The sequence below is a fragment of the Platalea leucorodia genome (assembly GCF_965183815.1).
Source record: "Platalea leucorodia genome assembly, chromosome: 6".
Classification (NCBI taxonomy): Eukaryota; Metazoa; Chordata; class Aves; order Pelecaniformes; family Threskiornithidae; genus Platalea; species Platalea leucorodia.
This window is the reverse complement of record NC_138828.1, coordinates 70,758,349-70,780,986: the sequence shown is the minus strand read 5'-3', so window position 1 is coordinate 70,780,986 and position 22,638 is coordinate 70,758,349. Positions and strand designations below refer to the sequence as shown.

The following is a 22,638-nucleotide window of genomic DNA, read 5'->3' as shown; positions in this document are numbered from 1 at the left end:
ATTGTTAGTTACTTACACTAAAAAAACCAAACCAAACCAAAACAAAAAAAAACCCCAAAAAACCCAACCCACACCCCAGTCCCAAATATTCTGCATGTACTCCTAGAAGGAACTTCTATTTTCTCCTGCATTCCTGTTTTGACTTAAAAGGGATCAGTGCAAACCCAGAACTCGGGTAAAGTCCAGTACCCTCTTGGCAGGTCTCAGAACAGTATGACCATGAAGACGCTGACTGACTGGACGGCTGGGATCCAGCAAGGCTCCATGTGATCCCAAGCTCCTAACTACTGTGCGACCTGGTCCACCACACCTCAAAGTGACTCAGGTGCTGTGCACAACAACACAGACCCCTGCCTTTTTTTTTTTTAATTGTCTCCACTTTGAAAAAGTGAATATCATTCTACAGTCAGTTATTTTGTATTCAAGACAATGCAAAAGTAGTTTACAGTTAATAATGAAAATACCTCCCAATATAAACTGCTATACAAATAAAAACTTAGACTTCCATCTTATTTACATTACAATTTCAGAACATTAAAAAATTTGTTCTGGAAAATACCTTGATGTTATCGGGTGTCATTTTGGAACACTGACTTTGTTCATCATCTTTTCTCACATCCTGAGCAATCAGCTGGTTGCCTGCAAAAACAAACAACAGTTCAAATGTTAAAAATGTGCCTTCTGCATTTGTCAGATTTTGATGCCACTTTTATATCAGCTCATTGTTAGTGCAATTCAAAAGATTCTGAAAAGCAGCATCTTATTTACAAAAATGTGAACAGAAAGTTATGCTAACCCCTCTTCAAAAAGGGAAGACAAAACAATTACAAAAAAGAATTCCATGTTTCTTGTATGTTCTGGGTGGGGTTCGGGTTTTTTGTTTGTTTGTTTTTGAAGATAAGCTCAAAACTGAAATTTGACAGGTACCACATCAAGAAATAAAACATCAACCTTAACTTCAACTCACCCAGAGACATAACAAGAAGTCAATGCTATGTGGGACACTATAATTAGCTTCTAATTATTCACTTCATCAAACCAAAATTCTTCGATGCAGAATAAAAACGGTTATAAAAAATGACACTATAAACTATCCTATTTTTTTTTTTTAATTGTTCTGATGCTGAAAAGACAAAAGCAGTTGAGGGCAGGGTTTGAATAGATATTACATAGTCAGTCTCATAATTATTACATCAACAAAATGTCTAACTTATTTCTAAGTTATCTTTATCTAACTTGAACTTAGAAAAATTTATGCCATTCAATGGACTGACTTATGTCTCATTTTTTGCTTCTAGACACATAAAAGGTTACACTAAAACTCAGTTCTTTCCAATCTAACAGAAGGAAGCATCCAGCCTCACACAATCTATTGAATGGCTAGATTTTCCTCTGATGATCAGCTTTCCTCAGCTTTGTATTCCTTCCCTGTGTTTTATTTTAAAAGGATAAAATTAGTAATTATCTTAAAAGACTAAATAGAAAAAGTTTGTTCACTTAAAACTGGAAAAGCTACTATAATACCCTTCCGTGCAGTATTAATTTTGTTACCATATTTTTATCGAATATATTAAGTGTAATATTAAAAGTTGGTTTGGGAAGAACAATTGCTTTGGAGTTTGGAATTCCCCATATTCCATTCTTTCCTCCAAAATACCATTTTATGGCCTAATCACAGTAGAACTTTGTTTTGCATTGGAAAAGCTTTACACAAATTCACGTAGTTCTGTATCACTTACATTTTTCTTTATCCATTGTTCCTGAAGATTTACATTGTATTCCTCTAGATCTATGTTCTTCAGTTATTTGGGTATCCGAGTTTTCCACCTACACATAAAACACAAAGAAAGATAACTCCTTACCTTCTTTTTTCCATAAAGTTTATAAACACAGAAGGGAGAATGTTTTTCTTACTTGCCACTTTCAAGTACAACGTGCATTAAAATGGGAAGTAGCAGTATTACAAAAGCAATTTATTCCTGGAGCTCAAGTAATGTTACTGCTATAGGATAGCACCATGAAAGAACTTCTGACTTGTACTATTTTCAGAATTTCTAATTGATATTTTTAATGAAAAGAGTCTCACTTTTAATTAAGCACCTTACTATGTGCTTCAAAAGCAGTTTATTGTGGCAATTCGCACAAAATATTTTTGGATTTAAAAGGACACTCTCCTACATGCAGAAACAAGAGTACTATCTCACTAGCACCAGAAATGTGGCCAACCAGCATTACAATATAGTAATAAACAAATTTACTACTCAAGTTTAAGAAACCACAAACACATTTTTAGCTTGTCATCTGTATTAAATGTCTTGGTTTTGTTCCACAAGAAACACTTCACACTTGCAACTTTCCTAGTCATCCCTTTTATACTTATAAGCTTCAAGTTATTGTGAAATCACAGTAGACTACATTAAAGTAACAGGTTTCTAGTCTTGATCAAAAGCCCCAAGAATAATCCCAATTTTTATCCTCCATTCTCAAGGAGGACAAGCAAGCTTCTCTTTTCTGCCAGTTAACAACAGTCTTGAAATAGTTATAGGCTGTGGAACAACACTGGGAAGTTTATTTAATTCTTCTTTCAAAGTTGCCAGTAGGCATCAAACTACACAGTTGCACAGTCACAACATACATAGGCTCTGAATATACAAAAATAGTATTTTCCTTCAGAGAATATTTAATGTAAATAGAAGTAAATCCAAGTAAGAAAAAAAAGCAGCACAGACTTAAGAGAGTAAATTTAAAAACCAAGAACTTACATGAAAAGTTTCTCCTTCTAAAGCAATATTCCTCTGCAGCATATCTATTAAAAAATAATTACAAAAATAATCAGAAAAGCTAAGCAAGAGCGAAGTATCATAGTATCCTCTACTTCACCTCTCTGAAAGGATTCCAGAGTACCTGAAACTATATAAAACTTACTTTCAGTGTTGGAAATAAGAGGCATCCAGTCTTCTCTTTAATGGTATTTGAACAAAAACATAAAAATAAAGAATATGGATTATCTAAAGCACAGGGTAACTCAGAATCATTTTATGGCTAAAACACAGGCAATCATGGGGTTGTCATCATCTTTGAAATATATGGTAACTTTGACATTTCCAACATAGTTCTAGGATTTGAACAAATCAGAATTTTATCCATCACAACCCTAGATGCTGGATCATGGGATGAAGCAAAACGCAATGAAAACTATGCTGTAACATTGTGCTTCCAGAGACCTAAAGTTTGCGTAATTGTACTAGTGAGAGCTGTAGCTGACACAGTGCACATAAGGAAATTGTCCAATTGCTAGACTCTACTGTAGTCTAACTCTGGTAAAGTAAAGCCTTAGCCTTCCGTATCACAAAAATGCGGAAAATAATTATGAATTATGGGAGCTTATGAGTGCTCTGCACTTTTGAAAAAATTCTGTAACTTTCAAAGCCATTTCATACAGATACATAGAGAATCATAAAGCTGCTCCATCAAGTGCTCTACAAAACCCTTAAGTCTGATTCATAAAATCACTGAATTAATATTTTAATTAAAAAAAAAAGCTGCTAGAACATTGCAAGCAGTTTTCTTTTCAGCTACAGTCTCCTGGTTTCGGCTCGGATAGAGTTAATTTTTTTTCCTAGTAGCTGGTATAGCGCTGTGTTTTGGATTGAGAATAATGTTGATAACACACTGATGCTTCAGTTGTTGCTAAGTAGTGCTCACACTAGTCAAGGGCTTTTCAGCTCCTCATGCCCTGCCAGCAACAAGCTGGGAGGGAGCACAGCCAGGCCAGCTGACCCAGACTGGCCAAAGGGCTGTTCCATACCATATGGCATCATGTTCAGTATACAAATTGGGGGGAGTTGGCCTGCGGGTTTGGCTGCTCGGTAACTGGCTGGGCATCAGCAGGTGGTGAGCAACTGCATTGTGCATCACTTATTTTGAATATTCTTTTATCATTATTTTCCCTTCCTTTTCTGTCCTGTTAAACTGTCTTTATCTCAACCCACAAATTTTATTTTTTTTTCCAATTCTCTCCCCCATGCCACTGAGAGGGGAGTGAGTGAATGGCTGTGTGGTGTTTAGCTGCCTGCCAGGTTAAACCACAACATACAGTAAGAACATAAACCTATGATCCAATAAAACCACTCTATTCTACATACAATTTTTTATAATTTGTAGCTCATTTCTTAAATCTGCACGTTTTAGCAACAATTCTTCCACAGCTATACTGTTTAGTTGGACAACATCTTTCAATTTTTAAAGCAGTGTCAAATGAAGAGCCAGATCCTACCCACTCAAACAGCAACGATTTGTTTACATTCCAAGGAATCTTGGACTACTAAACTACTGTGTCTGCTGTTCATACTAAACTTGGACTACTAAACTACCGTGTCTGCTGTTCATACTCATGACAGAACACACATTTGTCTTTTAAACAACTTCCTTTTACGTATGTTGAGCTATATGCGTATATGCATGTATATACATATATATATATATATAGAGAGAGAGAGATTATTGTGTGGTGGGGGAGGAAAAGAAAAAACTCTCTACCAAGAGTTAAAGCATTATTCTTCAGTGCATGTCATATCCAACATGATTTACACAACAAATGGATTTTTGTTAAACATTTTACATGGAACAAGATTATCACAGCTAGTTCAATCTGCACATTTTACATTTTAAGTACTGTCTGTCTGGGTGACTGAGTGATGTAAAATGGCACAGTTTTTCAGGCACTTCAAAGAAACCTCATAGTACAGAAAAACTGGTTCAAGTTTTGGATCTGCTGTCCTGAAGACCACATTCTCCTAACCCATTCTCAGGGTTTCCATTTTCTTTCTTGTGAGCAGAACACATCTCTTATCGCTTAGATGAATATACGCTACCATTAAACCAGGTATGTGAATTTGACCTACCCCAAGAATAGAAAGGAATCCAAGGTTTTATACCAATGCTCATATCTCACCTTACTCCTAATTTGTAAATAGTTATTTTGGTATGCATGTCTAAAAATTTAGACTTGAGCTTAACAGTGTGTCCTTCATAGCACTTAGGCTTTCAGCTGCAACTTTCCATAAGAGGAAATGCATCTTTAACCTCTTTGGACTCTATATGCAGCAGTATCGCTGGTACCTCTTGGAATTCACTTTAGTTTTGCTTGTTACTCCATTAACTGAGGATTAACTCTCATCTGGTAGTGTTGTAAACATCTTTGTGATGCATCTGGAGCACAAAATCCATCAAGATGGAAACAAAGTAGGGGTTTGTTTCTGCTTTAATAGGAATGCCAAACAATTGCAACACATTTTTAAATAATGTGGTTTTGGGAAACGGATTTTTTTTTTTTTGGTCCTATTGAAGATTAATTTAATACATGGAAAAGGAATTACTGAGCACAGATCCAAGTTGACTAATTGAGATTTCTAGCTAGGTGATTACCTACTTATAAGCGCTCTTCAAATTTCAGTGGATGGCCAGAAATATTTTAATCTTCTGGAGAGCAAGAAAGAAGGGAAACAAAAAAAATCTTTCTGTAAAGTCTCTGTGACATAAGTCATACAGCACTTACTCTTGTCATATCCTCACAGGGCCTGTCACAACACCCGAAACAATTATGTTCTAAGTTTATAAGGAAGAAAGCCATTCTTTGGGGAAGTTTCTGTATCTTTCCTGGGCAAATGTTTTTCTGTATTTATTGATTTTAAATAGAATGTTAGCAGTGTACATTTTTAAAATCATAAATGCTTTCCACCTTTCTTTCAGCATATCATATTGGAAGAAAAGGCTGACCCTCCTTCTTTCCCACAAACCAAATGTAAAGCCACATGAGCTCCTAGAAACATTTCAAGAAGATTTCTGCAGGCTTTGCTTCAATCTCTCTACGCATAGGATATATCAAATCTACAACCCTCCCATCATAAGTAATAGTCAAATCAGTATGAAAAGTAAGTTGCTATCAGTACAAAAATCACCTTTTTGAAACTCTTTAGCATGAAGATCCACATATCCCTCTTCACTTCTTGGACTTTCAGGCTGTTCTGGCTAAACACAAAATCAGAAGAAACAAAAATATTGCAGACATCTAGAACAAGTATGTCTCATTTCCCTCCCTCATGTCATGATGAACATTGTCTTACCATGATCTATAAAAGTCTTCAAAAGTTTTATTACTAATACAGCAGTCAAATATTAATAAGGAACACCAGCAGAGCTAAGTCACATTACTGTTGAACAGTACGGTGCCTAACCTTGACCTTAGAGTTAACACTGGTACCAGAGGTTAGTTTAAAAAAAGGAGGTCTCAAGGAAATCTCAGGAAGTCAAGGTGCAACGCCTACTCTAAGATGAGTTCCAAATATGAGCAATATTCTAGAAATGTTCATATACACAGCAAAATATGTATCTGCAATGAATAATATAAGGTACAATGAACTCTTTTCAACTCATGTGTTTTGGGTTTTTTTCTTGTTTGTTTGTTTTTTCTTAAGTTCAAGTTGCAGATCAGCTCTATGTTACCGATGCATAGATAATGCTATACGGAGCTAAGTGTACTTAAGTCAGATCTGGACATTGTAAACTCAGATACAGTGCCATGTGAACATGGCTATACTGACTCCAGGACCATCTTATGCTGGCAAACAGTACAGCTGTTTGCAGGTGGAACTCAAATCAATAAATCCCACCAGACTGAAGTTGACTTGGATTTTCCTGAAGTGCATCCCAGGCATCAAAACCACGGTTCAGAAATACTCAACTGGTCTGCCCTGGAGCTGCAGCCAGTAGCCCTGTGCAGATTCACCCTTTCATAGATGCTTGTGAGTCTCTGAACCGTGTTCTCCCTTGAAATGCTTATTATCAGAGTTTGGCAAGATATGAATATATGAATCCAGTCCTGCATCTGGATGAAGAATTAACCCATCTGGAATCCTGGCTAGTATGGATCACAGCACAGACACACAGACAGGCTCAACTTCGGTCTTACATGAGCTATAGGTGACATGAGCCCCAATACCCTGGATTATCCAGGATGTGCTACTCTTCTGTTACAGCAGATAACGGGCTGTAGTTAGTACAGCACAGAACGGCAGCAAGTGTTCCTCAAACACAGAGAATGGGTGAGTCTGAAGACTGGCAAGGAAGTGATACAACAAAATGAACAGCAGTGTATGTTTACTATTTCAAAGCACTAAATTAACAATTGCCAACCGTAAGAGCTAACGCATGTATGACTATTTTACAAGTACTATCACAAGCAACATGCATACAGTATGACCAATTCTAAAAAAAGCAAACTTGGATGTCATGGTCACAGAAGGAACATGGCTGAGGGAGGGAACTGGTTCTACCACAGAATAACATGGACAGCCCACAATTTAAATGCCAGCTGCTTAGAAAAGTACAGCTGAATAATCTGAAAAATGACCCTTTAAAAGTTTTGAGGTTCAAATGCCATTTTTGCTGCACAAAAATCAAAAGATATAGTAAGAAATCCTAGCAAGATGTATAATTATACAAGAAACAGTATAGTCAGAATTTTCAAAATAATGTAAATACCTCGTCAGTTCTCAAGTTACTTTCAAATTCTAGTTCTTCTGCCAACTTTGGTAAAGCTGCATTATTGCCTAATGAAATACAAATATGTTAAAATTATTAGATTACATTATGCTGTATTTATCTCATGCTACAGTAGGATGCTATTTCTCAGTACCACCTCATGAACACAGCACATTAATTTAATCCCTTCCTGTAGGCAATGGAAACAATAGCAAGTCTGTCTGCAGCAAACCAGCTCAAAAAAAAAAAAAAAACCAACCCAAAAAAACCTTGGCATCTGCAAGAACACAAGTATTTCTATGTTTTCCTTAAATACAAAAGGACTGAAAAATACGGGCTATCAGGATTTGCCACAGCTTGCTTATGAATTCTGACTCTGGCTTTTTTTTTTTTTTTTTTGTTGCTTTTCCTTTAAAAAAAACACGAACAGATTTTCAGACCAAATTCCAAACAGCGAGTTACCTCTGTATTAATGAATGCAGAGCTAAGAGTTAATACTAAGGATAATATTTTTCTTTAAGTGACAATTAGATCGAAATCCATAAGCTCTAGAACCATAACCACTGAAATTATCCAATTTCCATAGAGACTGAAAACTCAGTAGCTCCTGTTAGTGTGAATGTAATTTCAGAAAACCCCATCCATTTCATTCCCCATGGGAACAGCTGTAGCTGATAACATCTGAAAAAGAGGCCATGCAGACAGCATCTTCATATGACTTCTATAGACTTTTTGGACACCCATTTCAGAAGCCTGTTTATATAGCTTTTCCTAAACAAAAAGAAATAGTTATAACATGATAATTCATCAATGATGCATGTGAAGTGATTAAATTGTGGTTGCGGTCCAGAGTAAGACTACCATTACCACTGGTACTTACAGAGGCTACATCAAGGGACAACAAGGATTGAGCAAAGCACCAAGACAGAAATACTTTAGTGTGGCAGTTCACATTTTCATGGCTCATGTTTGTCTCTTGTATAAATACTGAATAACATTTTTCAAGTTTACTAGATCGGCATCTTTCCTTGACAAATTCCTAAGATCCAAAAATCTGCAGAGTGAGCTTTCTCACCCCAAATATCAATAAAACTAGAGAATAAAGCCAACCTTTGAGGTTGGCTCACATTATAAACTCACATTATAAAATGTTTTTTGAAATAATAGCAAAGAAAGACATCAGAAGGAAAAGGTTTAAAAAGTAGTACTTGATCAGCATCATTCCACTTCCTTTGGTGTAAACAAAAAATAAACAGATTCCTCTACTATTTTTCTACAGTTTAATTTCTCCAAAATTTGTAATGAAGTCATAATCTTGACTTCATTATGGCATCTACAGAATTTATTACTTTTCATAAACTTGGTGCTTCAACTACTCTGGAGGGTCAAAGAGGAGAAAGGCTGAAAACAGCAGGATGTTCATTACACGGTATTTTAGGAACTAGCAACCATGCAAGTTCATTTCAAATGTTAGCTTCCAGAAAAATGGATCTGGAAATAAAATATGATATCCTTAATGTCATATACTATCATAACTTAAGTTTTCTATTTAAAATAGACACCTATCATCATTGCTTACTTAAAATACTCCTTTATTTAGGATGTCTGTTTGATTCCTTTGTAACACGAAGGAGGACCATTTCAAGTGTATTCACAATACAAAATTCAGCATAAGAGAGTGAATCTGAATATGACCATTAAATAACCATGCAGAGAAAAAACGTGGTTATGATTAAGGATGGCCACTCTTAACCTTCAAAATTACTAAGAAATTACCTTTTTAAAATGTTGAACATACGTCTAATGAAATGTATCCTCTTTCCTATAAAAGCATTTTTGAATTTCAAAACATGTTAATAACAAAACCCATCTGTAGCTCCACAGTAACTACCCCTTGCAAACCACTTCATGTATTAGCTCACAATTTTAAGTCAATGTATTTTAATAACTTTTTTGCACTCTAATAACATTTAATTCTTTTCCAACATAACTCAGATAATTGTGTTCAGTCACTCCTACACTTCCCAAAATCACATGCTTATTTAAATATTTGTCACCAATTCTTAAATATATTACTAATAGTTATTTTGCAACCAACAAAGAAATCAGGTATATTTGAACAGCATAAGTTATTTCTAACTGTAATCATAGTAAAATGTATCTATTTATGACAGCTTATAAACTGAAGAGTTTAAAAAAAAAGAAAAAGAAATCCTCACCTGAATTAAAGGTTGTGTTACTTTTTTGAAAAGTAACTTCAATTCCAATATCATCTATTTTGACCAAGTTTGTTTTGTCATCACTGCCATATAACTCTTCTACATGCAACACAGGGAAGTCACTTTTTTCCCCCAATTCTGCTTCTATTGTCACTTCACCATCGTTGGTATTTACAGTCACTTCATTTGCAGAAACTAAGGAAAGAGCCTGTGCCCTAGGCAGGGGAGTCCTTATTTCAGAAAAGTCACTTTCTAAAAGCAAGTTTGAGTTAAATTTATAGCTTACATTCCTTAGAGTTTCACTCTCTACTGCTGCTTCCGAAATCATACAAGAGAGTTCTGATGTAACATCCTCATGCAAAACATCTTCAGCTTGCTCATCATCCTCACTTGCCTCTGAAGGACTTGGACTCACAGCAGTCTCTGTACTAATCTCCACACAAAGGGCTTCATCTACACTCATGAGGTTCACTGAATTTTCATCTGTTTCTGTGATTTCACTGTCTACTGTGGTCTGAGATGCTGCTGATTCTCCCCTCACACCACTCTCATGCGTCTCGTTCTCTCTATCAATGACAAGCAAAGAATTACTGCTTTTTTCTGGGCCTGTAGTTGATAGGATGCATTCGATCTGGTTAGCAGTATTAAAAATTTCCTCACTTTTGTCTTTTACTTCTGTACTCTCAGCAGCAAGTTGACTTTCTTCTATGACTGTAAAGGTGAAGAGACTGTCACATTCTTCCATTGTGCTCAGAGTGATCACTGCCCCCTCCTCCTTATCTCCTAGACTCGAAGCAGCGTGTTGATCTTCACTGTTGGTGGCAACCCTCAGCACAGGAGCTCCACATTCTCCCACAAAAATCACAGAACCTTTGCTTTTTGCGTCTGCATTGAAAGCGGCTAGTTCAAACTGCTCATCTACAGTTGCAGTGGTCTCCACAATCTTACATTCCTCTGATGCATTTGGAGAGATAATGGCCTCTTCGTCTCCTTCTGCTACAATAAGCTGACTTTCAGCTTGTGGTGCTGCACTGATCAGGACTATTTCACATTCTTCTGTCATGCTTGTAGTGATCATAGCAGCTTCATATCTTCCTTCTGTTTCTGAAGCAGTGAGTTTGTTTTCATCTTGCACAGCTACACTAGACATAGGTGCTTCAAAACATTCTGCTGTACTTGTAGAGATCATTACCGTTTCATTTTTTGACTCTGTGTCTGACACATGTTGGATTGCCTCTTCTGTGACTTCACCTGACATTAGGATTACTTGTTCTTCCACAACACTTGTGGAAATCATAGCACACTCATCTTTTTCTTCCTTACTGCTAGCAGTGGGGTGACTGCCATCATCATCATCATTATCATCTCCTCCAGCACTGGATTCACTGGGCATGGGAACCTCATATATTTCCATATCTATAGAAACCATAGCATTCTCATTTATTTCTTCCGTTTTCACAGAGGGGAGCTGACCATCATATTCAATAGCTGCACTTGACATAGGAGCCTCAAATTCTTCCACAATACTGGTGGAAATCATAGTGCACTCATCTTTCTCCTGCTTACTGCTACAAGTATGCACACACTCTTTAAACTCTGCAGCTGTACTGGGCATAGGCACCTCTGTGTCTTCAGTGTCTATTAAGATCATAGAGCTTTCCCCACTTTCATTTGCTCTTGCAACAGCAAGTGGACCTTCCTCAGCATCCATGGCTGAATGTAAGGGAGCATCACTTTCTTCCACTGTACTGGTAGAGATTATATCACCTTTTACTTTTTCTTCTCTGTCAGTAGGAATAAGAGAATTCTCATCTTCTGTTGGAACTGCACTACTTATAGAGGCATCAAGTTCTTGGCTGCCAAAGGAAGTCATGGCATTCTCATGTTCGCCTTCAGCGCCAGACTGACTCTTCTCTTGCACTGCCATAGCACTAGTCATGGGACCCTCGCATTCCTCGGCATCCAGTGGAATCAATGTACCTTCATGCTTTCCTATATGCGTAGTCAAGGTGCCCTCATCTGCAGCACTTGCACTGGTTACACTGCTTTCAACAATCCCTTTAGCATTTTTGCAGTTTGTGCCACAATTAGCTTCTTTCTCTGCACTCATCATGCTGTCAACAGTAAGCTTATTTATATTTGTGCCAGCCACTCCTGACTCAGCTTCCATTTGTTCAGCAACTATGCAGATAATGGAACTTTCACCTTCTTCTGCACCTATACAAATCAGTGCATTTTCACTTTCCATTCCTGTACAAGTAGAAGCATGCTCATTTTCTTCATTTCCTCTTCCTGTACTGGTCACAATGCCCTCACCTTCTTCATCCTCTTCTTTTGAGCCTGTACTAGTCACAAAACCTTCATCATCACATGGACCTACGCTGACCATAGTGATATTGGCTTCTTCCTTTGCCCTTGTACTGTCCATTAGACTTCCACATTTTTCAGCTTCTAAACAAACTGCAAACCCCTCATTGCTGTCTTCTAGCCCTGTGCAGACTACTGAAATTTCAGCATCATCTTCAGGAGTTATGCCTGTGCTGGTCACTGCGCTTTCACCATTTACAGTATCCTCAGATTTGTCACCACTAGTTCCAGTTGTGGCACTGTTGTTTGTGACCATGGCAATACACGCACCAGTTACAGTGCTTTCTCCTTGGGCATCCGTACCAGTCACTGAGCAGATGATGAAGTTATGACCTCTTTCTTCTGCCCCTGTGCACGTCACAGTACCTTCATGTTCTTTTACTTGGCCAGCTCTCACACTGCCCCTAAATTCACCTGTACTGTCACCACTTGTCGACCCTTCACCTGTTTCTGTCCCTGCACTAGTTACAGCACCATCGCTCTCCACTTCACCTAAGCAGGATACAGAACTTTCAAATTTGCCCGTATCTACACAAGTTGAGGTCTTTCGCTTTTCTTCAGAGCCTGCACTAGTCACAGCATCATCTTTTTCTTCTGCCCCAGCACTGTTCACACTGTCTTCAATTTCTACGCCACTTGCATTGACTGAATCCTTACCACTTTCTTCTGCATCAACCATGGTACAGTCACCATTTTCTTCTCCTTCTGTACTTGTTAGGAAGCCTTCACTTTCTGCTAATCCTTCAGTGACAACGCTGCCACCACCTTCTTCAGCTGCCGCAACAGTACACTCACCAACATCTGCTCCTGTGATGAAACTGCCGTCCTCACTACTTTTTACCCATATGCCTGTTGTGAAACCTTCATCAGCTTCTATGCTTGTGCAGATTACCGTCACCTCACTTTCTTCTTCTGAGCAAGTGGTTGTAGCATCACTGTCCTTTTCAGAATGCGATGCACCCTCAGCTCTTTCTTCTCCTGTACTTGTGGCCATTACAGTGCTCTCAATGATCTTTTCTGTGCTAGTTCCTATCACAGTGGCCGGAGTTGTTTGTAGGCTGCTGTACAACAAACTAAGTTTACTACTTCCTGCACTGGTACCTACTGCACTGCTTTCATTTTTATCTTCCGTGCCAATCACACCATTCCCTTCATGCCCACTGGCTATAACACAGCCTTTGGCTGTTTCCTTAGGAACTCTTTCAGGCACTAACACAGAAGAAGATTGTATCATATCATCAATGTCATGCACCTCGTTCTTTTCCACATTATCCATCATTGTGCTTCTTTCTCCCTTTGTGGAAGGATCTGTATCCAAGCACTCTCTTTCTTTTCTTTTTAGGAGAAGTTCTTTCGTTGTTATATCTGCACTATCTTCAGTTATGTCAGTCATCAAGTTTTCCTCTTTTATTTTCAACTCACTTCCCTGAGTGCTTTCTAACTTTGCTGCTTCATCATAATCTTCTTGACTAGGTAACCCAGCTGTACTGTCTTCCATTGCCTGTTCATCAGGCTGGGGCACCTCAATATCTTTTTCTATACTGTTTGTCATAGTGGTCTTGTCACCATCGTCTTTCATGATAGAACTCAGCACTGCACTATCTTGTTGCTCCATGTATACAACTTGTGCTGCATCATTCTTCAAAATGAAAGTATCTTCAAATAAATCCCCACCTGAATTATGGCATTCTTTAGACATACTACCCAAGGAATCTGTAAAATCTGAGATATCCATATCCACGGACTTTGCATCAGCAGCATCTTCTCTGGAAGAATTAATTGCTAAAGGAACATCATCTGAATTAGAATTTATCACAGTTTTTAAATTCTTTGGTCTTCTGCTATCTTCTGAAGCTTGATCCTTACTGGGAACATTCAGTAAGATTCTACCACTTGTTTCATACACGACACTCATTTTATAAGCCCCTTGTTTATTGGGCCCTTGATCCATGGAAGCTTGTTTGGACAAAGTGTCTAAGGCACCAACTTGTTTATTAGGGATATCTTCTTGTTTAACAGTTTTTTCAGCTGTAGGCAGAAACTGCAATTCACAAGCTTCAGGATCTGCCAAGCTGTGTTTTAACTCCTTATTTGAAAGGGAGAGAGATATTTTTTCTTTTGCTGCATACTCAGCATCTGTGGCTTGGAGTGAGTTTTGAATGTTTTTTCCTTCCATGTTAGATGCTTCCTCTACTTTTGTTTGTTTCAAATCAAGTTCCATCAGCTCTTCCTCATGACCAGAATGCAAGTCATCATTATTCATACTTGACTTTTGAGGGGCTGGAGCATGGCTGCTTTCAGTTGTGCTAGCTGATTGCTTTTCCTCTCCAAGTAAATCTTGGTTTGATATGCTGCCTTTTCTATTTTCACAGGATATCTTCTTACTTTGTTTTTTATCCACTGCCACTGTGATGCTCAATACTTTTTCATGTCCACTATCCATTTCTTTAATATCTTTATCTTCCAATTTGATACTCTCTTCCTTCTTCTTTATTTCCTTGTTGCTGTGCTTTAAGTTTCTGCTTTTGTGACCTTCAGCAGAGAACCTTCTTTCTAGTTTGGAATTGCTTAAATCTTTCTCACCTCTATATTTCTCTTTTACAGACCCTCTTTCTCCAGAATGTAACTTAACTCTGTGGCTGAAGTCTTTTTGTGATCCCTGAGTTGATTGTGTGCCACTTACAAGCTCAAACTCAGCACCACTCTCCTCAAAAACTTTGTCTTCATTCTTGGATTTGTGTTGCTTATCGGAATCATTCTCTTCCATGCTCTTATCTTTGTCTAGTTTCTGACCAGTGTCTTGTTTGGTCGAATTTTCCTGTAATTCTGTTTCAGATGCTTTGAATTGTTTACTGTGACTCTTTGACTTAGACTTTAACAAAATCTTATCTTCTACAAGGCTCTTAGATCTTCGTCTATCTTTATGAACACCATCTTCTTGTTTCAAGTTACCGTCAGAGTTAGTTGATTCTATGTCATGTTTATCTTCCGAGTAGCTTTCACTCCTTCTGTGTGATGCAGAAGCAAGTTGCTTTGAGGCACTTACGGAATCCTTCTGTGGCCTAGAATCACTCAGGGACCTTTTGGACTTGTATTCTGCTCTTGATTTTTCGGTTGAGAGATGTCTATCTTTTTTATTTTCCTTACGCAGCAATTCTTCAACTTTTAAGGTTGATTCAGAACTATTTTTTCCATCTTTTCCTGTTACTGATATTTTCCGTTCACTTCGGTGTTTACTTTTTCTTTCAGATTTGTCATCTGAGGAAACCTTTATTTGTTGATTGTGTTTCTGACCACCATCCTCTCCCTTCAAACTTCTCTCAAATGAATGGAGTTCAACATCTTCACTTGATTTGTGAATGCCGTCTCCTTTATATTTGTGCTTTAAAGAAAGTTTATCTTCTAAAGCAGTTCTTTCCTTTTCATTTTTATCTCTGTAAGACTTGGTGTCTTTTTTGGCAGCATTTCTCATATGTTGAGTTTCTGTATCACTATCTTTTTTGGGGTGCTTTTCATTTTTAAATATGGATTTCTGTTTCTGTAGTTCTTCAGTACTGACTTCTGCTCTATCCAGTTGTCTTTTTGGATCCCTTGTTTCACTGTCCTGCTGGGCTCCTTCAGCCTGAAGAGAGGTGGAGGTTTTTCTTTTATGTTCTTTTTCTGCTTTAGAATCACTTTTGCTTTCCTCAGTTGAATGCACTGATTCTGAAAGTCTTCTAAGCTGTTTAGAGATTTCACTTTTCCCATGATTATGCTTCAATTCTTTGGAAGAATTTTTTTCACAAGCCTACAAAAGAAAGTTTTTATATATATAAGCAAGTGTTACCCAGTTCCTTCACTGCATGACCAAATAAAATTGTTAAGGGCAAACTCTCCATAAAAACAATACACCAGAGAATACACTTAACATTGTAAAGAAAATTCACCTAAAATATAGTCAGTAAGAAAATGAAACTTTCCATTTTCACTTAAACTATCTGCCATTGTGGGAAAATCCAAAGAAGCAGAAGTTAAACTTAAGCAGCCTGTTTGAACTTGAGTATCTTTTCTTTATAAAGTGAGTTTTCTGTCTAAAGTGATTTAAATGGATTTTTAAATGGACAATCACAATTTCAAGTACTCCATCAGTTACTTTAAACAGCCATTATGCTGTCTGTTTAAAAACAAAACAAACGGAAACAAAACCAAACAACACCTCAACACCTGAAAAAGATAAAACTAGACTTCCATTTGAACTTCCAACTATCACTTTTTTTTTGTTAATAATGTTGTTGGTAAAACTCTCACCATAAACACTCTCTTTCCTTTAGTGTTTGGACTACATTCAGTTTTCCTTTAACTTCCCAGTGAGAAGTTTAAATAGATCAAGCTCCTCAAGTCTTTGCATATAGGACACACTTGGTCTTTTTAAAAACCCAACATGCTTCACAGAACAGGGCTTAAACTATATCTTGTGTTCTACTACAACACGCATCAGCACCAAATACTTAGACCATATATTCTAGCGGCTACCGGAATTCAGAAAACATTGCTACAGCAATGTCAAATCACTAACGCAACTGAAAGAACTAACAGGAAAAAAATAATTAATAAGAACGAATGCAATATTATGCAGTTTGGTATGGACATATGAACAAGTACTATTACAATTAAAAAGAAAGATCATAATAAGGTTTATATTTAAGAGACATACCTCATTTGTCTTTTGCATTTCTTTAGAATCTTCTTCAGATGGCTCATATTTCTTTTTGCAGCCATCTTCAGCATGCCTGAAACGGGTATTTGGACAATTAAAAAAAGAAAAATCAGTATCAGCCTAACAGTGGTTTGTAAACTTTCTGCTTTTAAAGCTGAAAGAGAGAGAAATGCACACTAAAAATACTGAAATAGAACATGATCACAGAACTTTTGAGTGGCCAATTTGTCCAAGCTTTTTTCTCTTGGAAAGTTATGCGTACCAACTTCAAAGATATCCTCTGGACATCAGCGCTTTAAAGCGGAGAATGTTAGTATGACAATATTAATACTACAGTTGTCCCTGTAAGACGGATAAGAGATCTCCTTGCCCCGTATATACCCTTATGTAGACAGATAAGTACATGTGTACATATCTATGTAAAACATCAATTTAAAGACCAAGCCAAGTTGACTGACACCTTAGATGCACAAACATCTAAAAGCTCTCCATTCTCATGCCTTTATTACCATTCTGTGTGTGAGAAGCCACATAAAGGCTGCTACTGCAGTCTAAGCTGCAATATATTGAAGCAGCTATAATTTGATTTTCTGCCTGAACTTCATCCTTATTAGCAACAAAATTATGTGAATATTTTAAGAGGAAATTGTTAAAATGCGTAAGGCTAACTGCAAAGTTGAAGATAACCTTTTCAATCTGTAAAAATGAATAGTCCAAAACTTTATTATTTTTGAGCAAATACATAAATACCTTGAATCTCTCTTTCGTTTTCTGCTCAAGGCTACTTTTTTTTCTAAAAATTTCTGTTCTTTAAGCACATCCTTAATGCTGGTACCAGTAGCTTTTGGCTCAAGACTTCTTGATGAAGGTTCTTCTAAGTTCAAGCCACTTTTTCCTAAAAATAATACACAAATAGTAAAATACATAAGCATGTCATTATATTACTGTTTCAGCTATAAAAGTGAGTGAAAGCAGTACAGAGAGTACTAATACGTAGCAGAGAATACTAGTGTATGTAGGTATTCATTGCGTTTAAGCAATGTAATGATATATGAAAGAATATATGAAAAAGTGAAAGTATGGACTTTTGTATTAATAATTTGCATTACACATATTTTTGTTACATCACTTGAAATGACAGGTTTTTAGGGGAAATGACTAGAGACCTATTACCAATATTTTAAGCTGAATGATTTTTTTCCAGAGAGCGCAACTGAGCGAGAGCAGGACAGCAGGGGCTAATGTTATACTTCTCATACCTTTAGCATTTTGATTTCCAGTTTTCAGGGATTTTGTTTTTTCTGCAGCCTTCTGTTTACGTTTTTCTTCAAGTCTCTCTCTGTTAATTTGTCTTCTTAGGAGTCTCTCTTCTTTTTCTTTGGCCTGGAGATACAGAAACATGGCAACCAATTAACTTATCATTAGGTCAAACAGTATTCTTTGACTACAAATATATATCTAAAACCCACAAAAACCAGAGCATTGTAGCTTGAGGCAAACTGAAAAATAAATAGTCCTTAGAAATCACTATATGAAAGTTAATGGAATCCTCTAATACTTCCGTGAAGTGAAACTAGCTGAGTTCCAGAGTTTCACTGCCACTTAACACTGCAGACTGAGGCTATGAGACCTTCTCAAAGAATGTACTTACTTTTTATTTTACTTATATATACAATATGTATATATAACATATACATAGTGTGTGTGTGTGTATATATATATATATTTATATATATATATTTAACATATAACTATAAAAAATTTATATATTTAGCCAAAGGAAAAAGATCTAAAAGAACTGCTGCACCCTCTTCTGTGTGCTGGTCCTTCTTCCACAAAACACAGTAAACATGCTTAAACCTCTCTTTCCATTCTCAGTGGCTGCAGACATGGTACAAACTACTGATTTCATAGACAGCAAGAACTATATTTTTGAAGAGATGATGCAATGAAGTAGCCCGCAGTAGTCAACATAAGCCCGAACTACACAAAACCCCATTGAAGGCAGGCTGCAGGCAGATACGGGATACTTTTTCCACCCAAATTGTCATTATATACATTAAATCTACTGAAGACCAGGTTTTTCATATATGCAGCAGTTCTTACTCTCCCTATCAAATCACTCAGTTGAGAAAGAATCCACCTATTGCTGTGATTCTGCAAAGACACTGTATGTAATTAGTAAATCCTCTGTCAACACCGAAAGACTGTTTATTTTAGAGCAGGGAGAAAAAGATGGAAAAGTGTGTCATTCACCACCAGAAGCCTTCAAACTATAACTAGCAGAGTACTTCGCTGGAGAGCAGATCATGCAATATTGGTGGAAGTCTGAAGGAGGGGCAGTTGTAACACAAGGGAAAAAAAAATAAAGTGAGAAGAAACAGAAGACTCCCCCTCACAAACCACCACCAAATAAGTGGAATTTCTCTGCTGACAAGTTTAAGGAGCCAAAATGCAAGCAGTAACAAAATCCACACTTACAATGGACTGACGGCGTTGTTCTACAGTTCGTTCATCATCAGAATCACTGAAGTATTTGGAGTACAAGAAAGGCTTGCGAACATAAGCATGACGAACAGGCTTGGCTTTCCCATCACTCAGCTCATTAGCATGAGGCTTTGTCTTACTTTGACTGTTTTTCTCCTCTTCATCTGAAGAAAGGTTAGTGAAGTGTAGAGATATATTGATAAATTAGGGCAGTGCTTTCAACATAACTTTTGAGAAGGCAAAGCTACTCAAAATGTATAAACAATTATTTATACTAAAAACAAACAGTTAAGAAAATTAAGCCCTTTAACATCAAAATATCACTAGATTATGAGAACTCGAAAGGTATATTCATGTGTTAGTGCACACCATTCACGCAAAAAATTGCAAGATACAAACCCCAGAATAAACTGGGGTACAACAATCGGGCTTACCCTCTTGCCTGTAATCACATTGCCTTTTTACATATATTACTTAGTAGTTAATACCACCCAAGAAGTCAGAATATAATGTCTGCTATGTATTAAATGAAGCTGCTTCCCTACACCAAAAAAATTTGTACAATATTTGAGCACATAAAAACTAGATAGGCTTACTGAAATACATGCGCAAAACACAGTTGTTTATACTCATGTAAATATTATTCCAGTAAAAATAAATAAATCTATTTCAGTTTTATCAGGATTATTAGAAATAGAGCAAAAACACTTGTGCTCCATACTTTACAAACTATTTGGATCCCTGAAATATACTTAAGGCTTGTTTCCACTTCACAAATATTTAGTCATGACTGAACACAATCTGCCATGTTTAAAGGTAACACCAAGGCCAGAGAATATGCAAGTAATTCAGTGCTTCTAAATAATATTCTTAGAGCAGAAAAGATAAGCTCACAGCATACTAGAGACAACTCATTCAGGTACTAAGGCATTCTGTATTATGAAGTGGAAAGTCTTATTAACTGCAAAGCCACATAGGCGCAGAAATCAGAGTCTGAGGTCTGCTCTAGACAGAGAGCACACAAAAAGGTAACCCAGTCAGTGAAAAGATTTGGTGTATCCAGACTCTTAAAGCTAGATCCATCCTGTTCCTTCTACTGTGGCCAGGTAGAATTTGGAAATCCCTGCAATCCTAAAGCTCTAAAACCAACCTGATCTGCAAAGTCAGCTACAGCCACTACCCTAGAGTCACAAACAAAGCACTCCAATGTTATACCAGATTCATGGCAGAAGGGAGAGGGAAAAAAAAAAAAAAAAAAACAAACACGTGAAAGTGACGTATCCATTACCATTACGATGCCTACGAAATACTGTAGTACAGATAAGATTTACAATGTTTAGAATATATCAAGCTATTAAAAAAATATTCAAAGTATGTCCACTACTCGTCTTTTGTAATTGCACAAATACTATCCATTCCACATGCAAACTCTTTCTCATAAATAAGTACAATAAAACATACTGCAAAACCTCAAATTTATGATATGACGCACTCAACAACAGCGTTGCATATTCTTTCTTGCTACTTAACGATCTCATTATTTTACCATCTGATGTGATCTCCCCCTCTTCAGTACTGTCAGACATTACAGTCTCTTCTTCACTCTCCTCTTCAAAGGAAGAAAGGTCACTGGTATGGACAGAGCTGACAGTGATGTCACTGAGTACATCCATATCTGAATCTACTGATGTATTTTCTTGCAAAGGAAAAAATAGAAAGAAAGGGCTGTAATGCAGCACACTGTATTTGAGAAACTTTTCTTACCAAACAGTGATTTTGCCACTGAAAACAAAATTATCTGAAGAACAATAAATAGGAATAAAATAATAAATTTGTAACACCTTAATGAAATGTTATTAAGCTAACTCTGGTTTACTCAAAACAAAAATCACCCCGAGGTACAACTAAAAACTTTAAATGCAGACTGGAATCATTGAGAGAACTTGCCAGAGTAAGGCAGATGACCAATCACACACTTGAGGAATCCAAGCTCACCTGATTCCTAATGTGGGTACCTCAGTTAAGGGAGATGAACTAAGACCGAGATGCTGCTAGCTAGGCAAATCTGCCAGAACTAACAGAGAACCTGCATTCCAAATATACTTCTGATTCAACTCCTGAATACACTTAAAGAAAGACCCCATACCCATATTTAAGGAAGAGCATTGCCCACACCATACCTTCTTTAGTTTCTTTAGTGCTTTCAGTTGTTTTATGTTTATTGCTATTTTTTTCTGGAACTAACTGTTTCACTGGTTCCAACTCTCTTGCTTGCTTTTCTTCTTTCGACTTTGTAGTATCATCACTTTTCTTTGAATGGTCAGACTTCTTGTCAAGTTTTTCCTTCTTCTCTTTTCTTCTTTCACCTTTTTCACTACTGTCTGGTTTCTTGTCACTTTTATCTAGTAATTTACTCTTTTGTTCTTCACTTTCCTGTTGAATTTCTTTACTTGTAAAAGTCAAATTATTAGTATCCTTTGCTGAATTTTTTATTTCTTCACTTTGGCAGGGAAGCTCATTTAAATCTTCACACTTTGCAAATGTTTCAGCCCCTTCTCCAGAAGGATCCGAAATTGCTTTCTCTCTGTCTGGCAAGTCCTCCGCATTTCTCTCTCTATCAGTGCCACCATCCACACTCTGCTGAGATGAGAGTCTTTTTGCAACTTTGTCATTGTTCTTGGGATTTGAGTTCTCTGTTGAAGCCCTGGCAGCACTTGCCTCTTGGTTAAGAGAAGTTATTGTTTCCAAAATGGACATTGCATCACTAGCTACGTTGCCACTAGGAGCTGTAGCAGAGACACCTTCAACAGTAAGAAAGAAAACAGTTTTAGTTCATCTTAGTTTCCATAATTCCGTTCAGATAGAATGTTAAGCAAGTGAAAGAAAAAAGAATAATTACTCTATTTAAAATAAGTGAAATTAACTAAAAGGTTTGACTAACTTTGCATTTAGAGATTTTGGTTTTAAAAAAGGAAAAAAAAAAAAAGAACAAGAAGTTGCATCCCTGCAGCAATTATGATCTGATTACCGGAGATTCATTTTGCTCTGTGACATACTGCTGTAAGCAGGGGTTGTCTACGGAAAGGATGTTCAGAACACAATCCTTGTTCAACTCTACCATCTTCCCAAGTGGATGATGACTGGAGAAGCACAATATAGAATACTGCAGCAGAAAGTCTGTATTTCATACCTCTGGTGTCTCCATAAACAAGATGGAAAATGGACTCAGCATATTGATTATATAACAACAGGACTATCAGAAATACCTTATCACTTTCCCATCCTCTTAGAAGCAACTCTGAGGATGGATGAGAAAGGGTTAACTGG

General features: G+C 37.0%; 1 protein-coding gene across 4 annotated transcripts in view; it reads right to left on the bottom strand.

The window, feature by feature from the left end:
* The window catches only part of BOD1L1 (biorientation of chromosomes in cell division 1 like 1), a 38,985-nt gene that overhangs the window by 12,995 nt on the left and 3,352 nt on the right, over window positions 1-22,638 (bottom strand). For 3 of the 4 annotated variants that reach the window (XR_014228548.1, XM_082315610.1, XM_082315611.1), the window contains exons 4-15: window positions 21,492-22,112; window positions 20,858-21,007; window positions 19,306-19,475; window positions 18,084-18,207; window positions 17,575-17,719; window positions 16,822-16,897; window positions 9,762-15,915; window positions 7,543-7,610; window positions 5,961-6,030; window positions 2,763-2,806; window positions 1,740-1,827; window positions 560-639 (exon numbers count right to left, since the gene is read on the bottom strand). Coding sequence is in view for 2 of the 4 variants with exons in the window: in XM_082315610.1 (XP_082171736.1) it covers window positions 560-639; window positions 1,740-1,827; window positions 2,763-2,806; window positions 5,961-6,030; window positions 7,543-7,610; window positions 9,762-15,915; window positions 16,822-16,897; window positions 17,575-17,719; window positions 18,084-18,207; window positions 19,306-19,475; window positions 20,858-21,007; window positions 21,492-22,112 (7,790 nt within the window). In the remaining 2 variants the exon portion in view is untranslated. Of the gene's footprint in view, window positions 1-559; window positions 640-1,739; window positions 1,828-2,762; window positions 2,807-5,960; window positions 6,031-7,542; window positions 7,611-9,761; window positions 15,916-16,821; window positions 16,898-17,574; window positions 17,720-18,083; window positions 18,208-19,305; window positions 19,476-20,857; window positions 21,008-21,491; window positions 22,113-22,638 lie in introns of those variants that run through there. The other variant, XR_014228549.1, reaches the window with a different exon arrangement.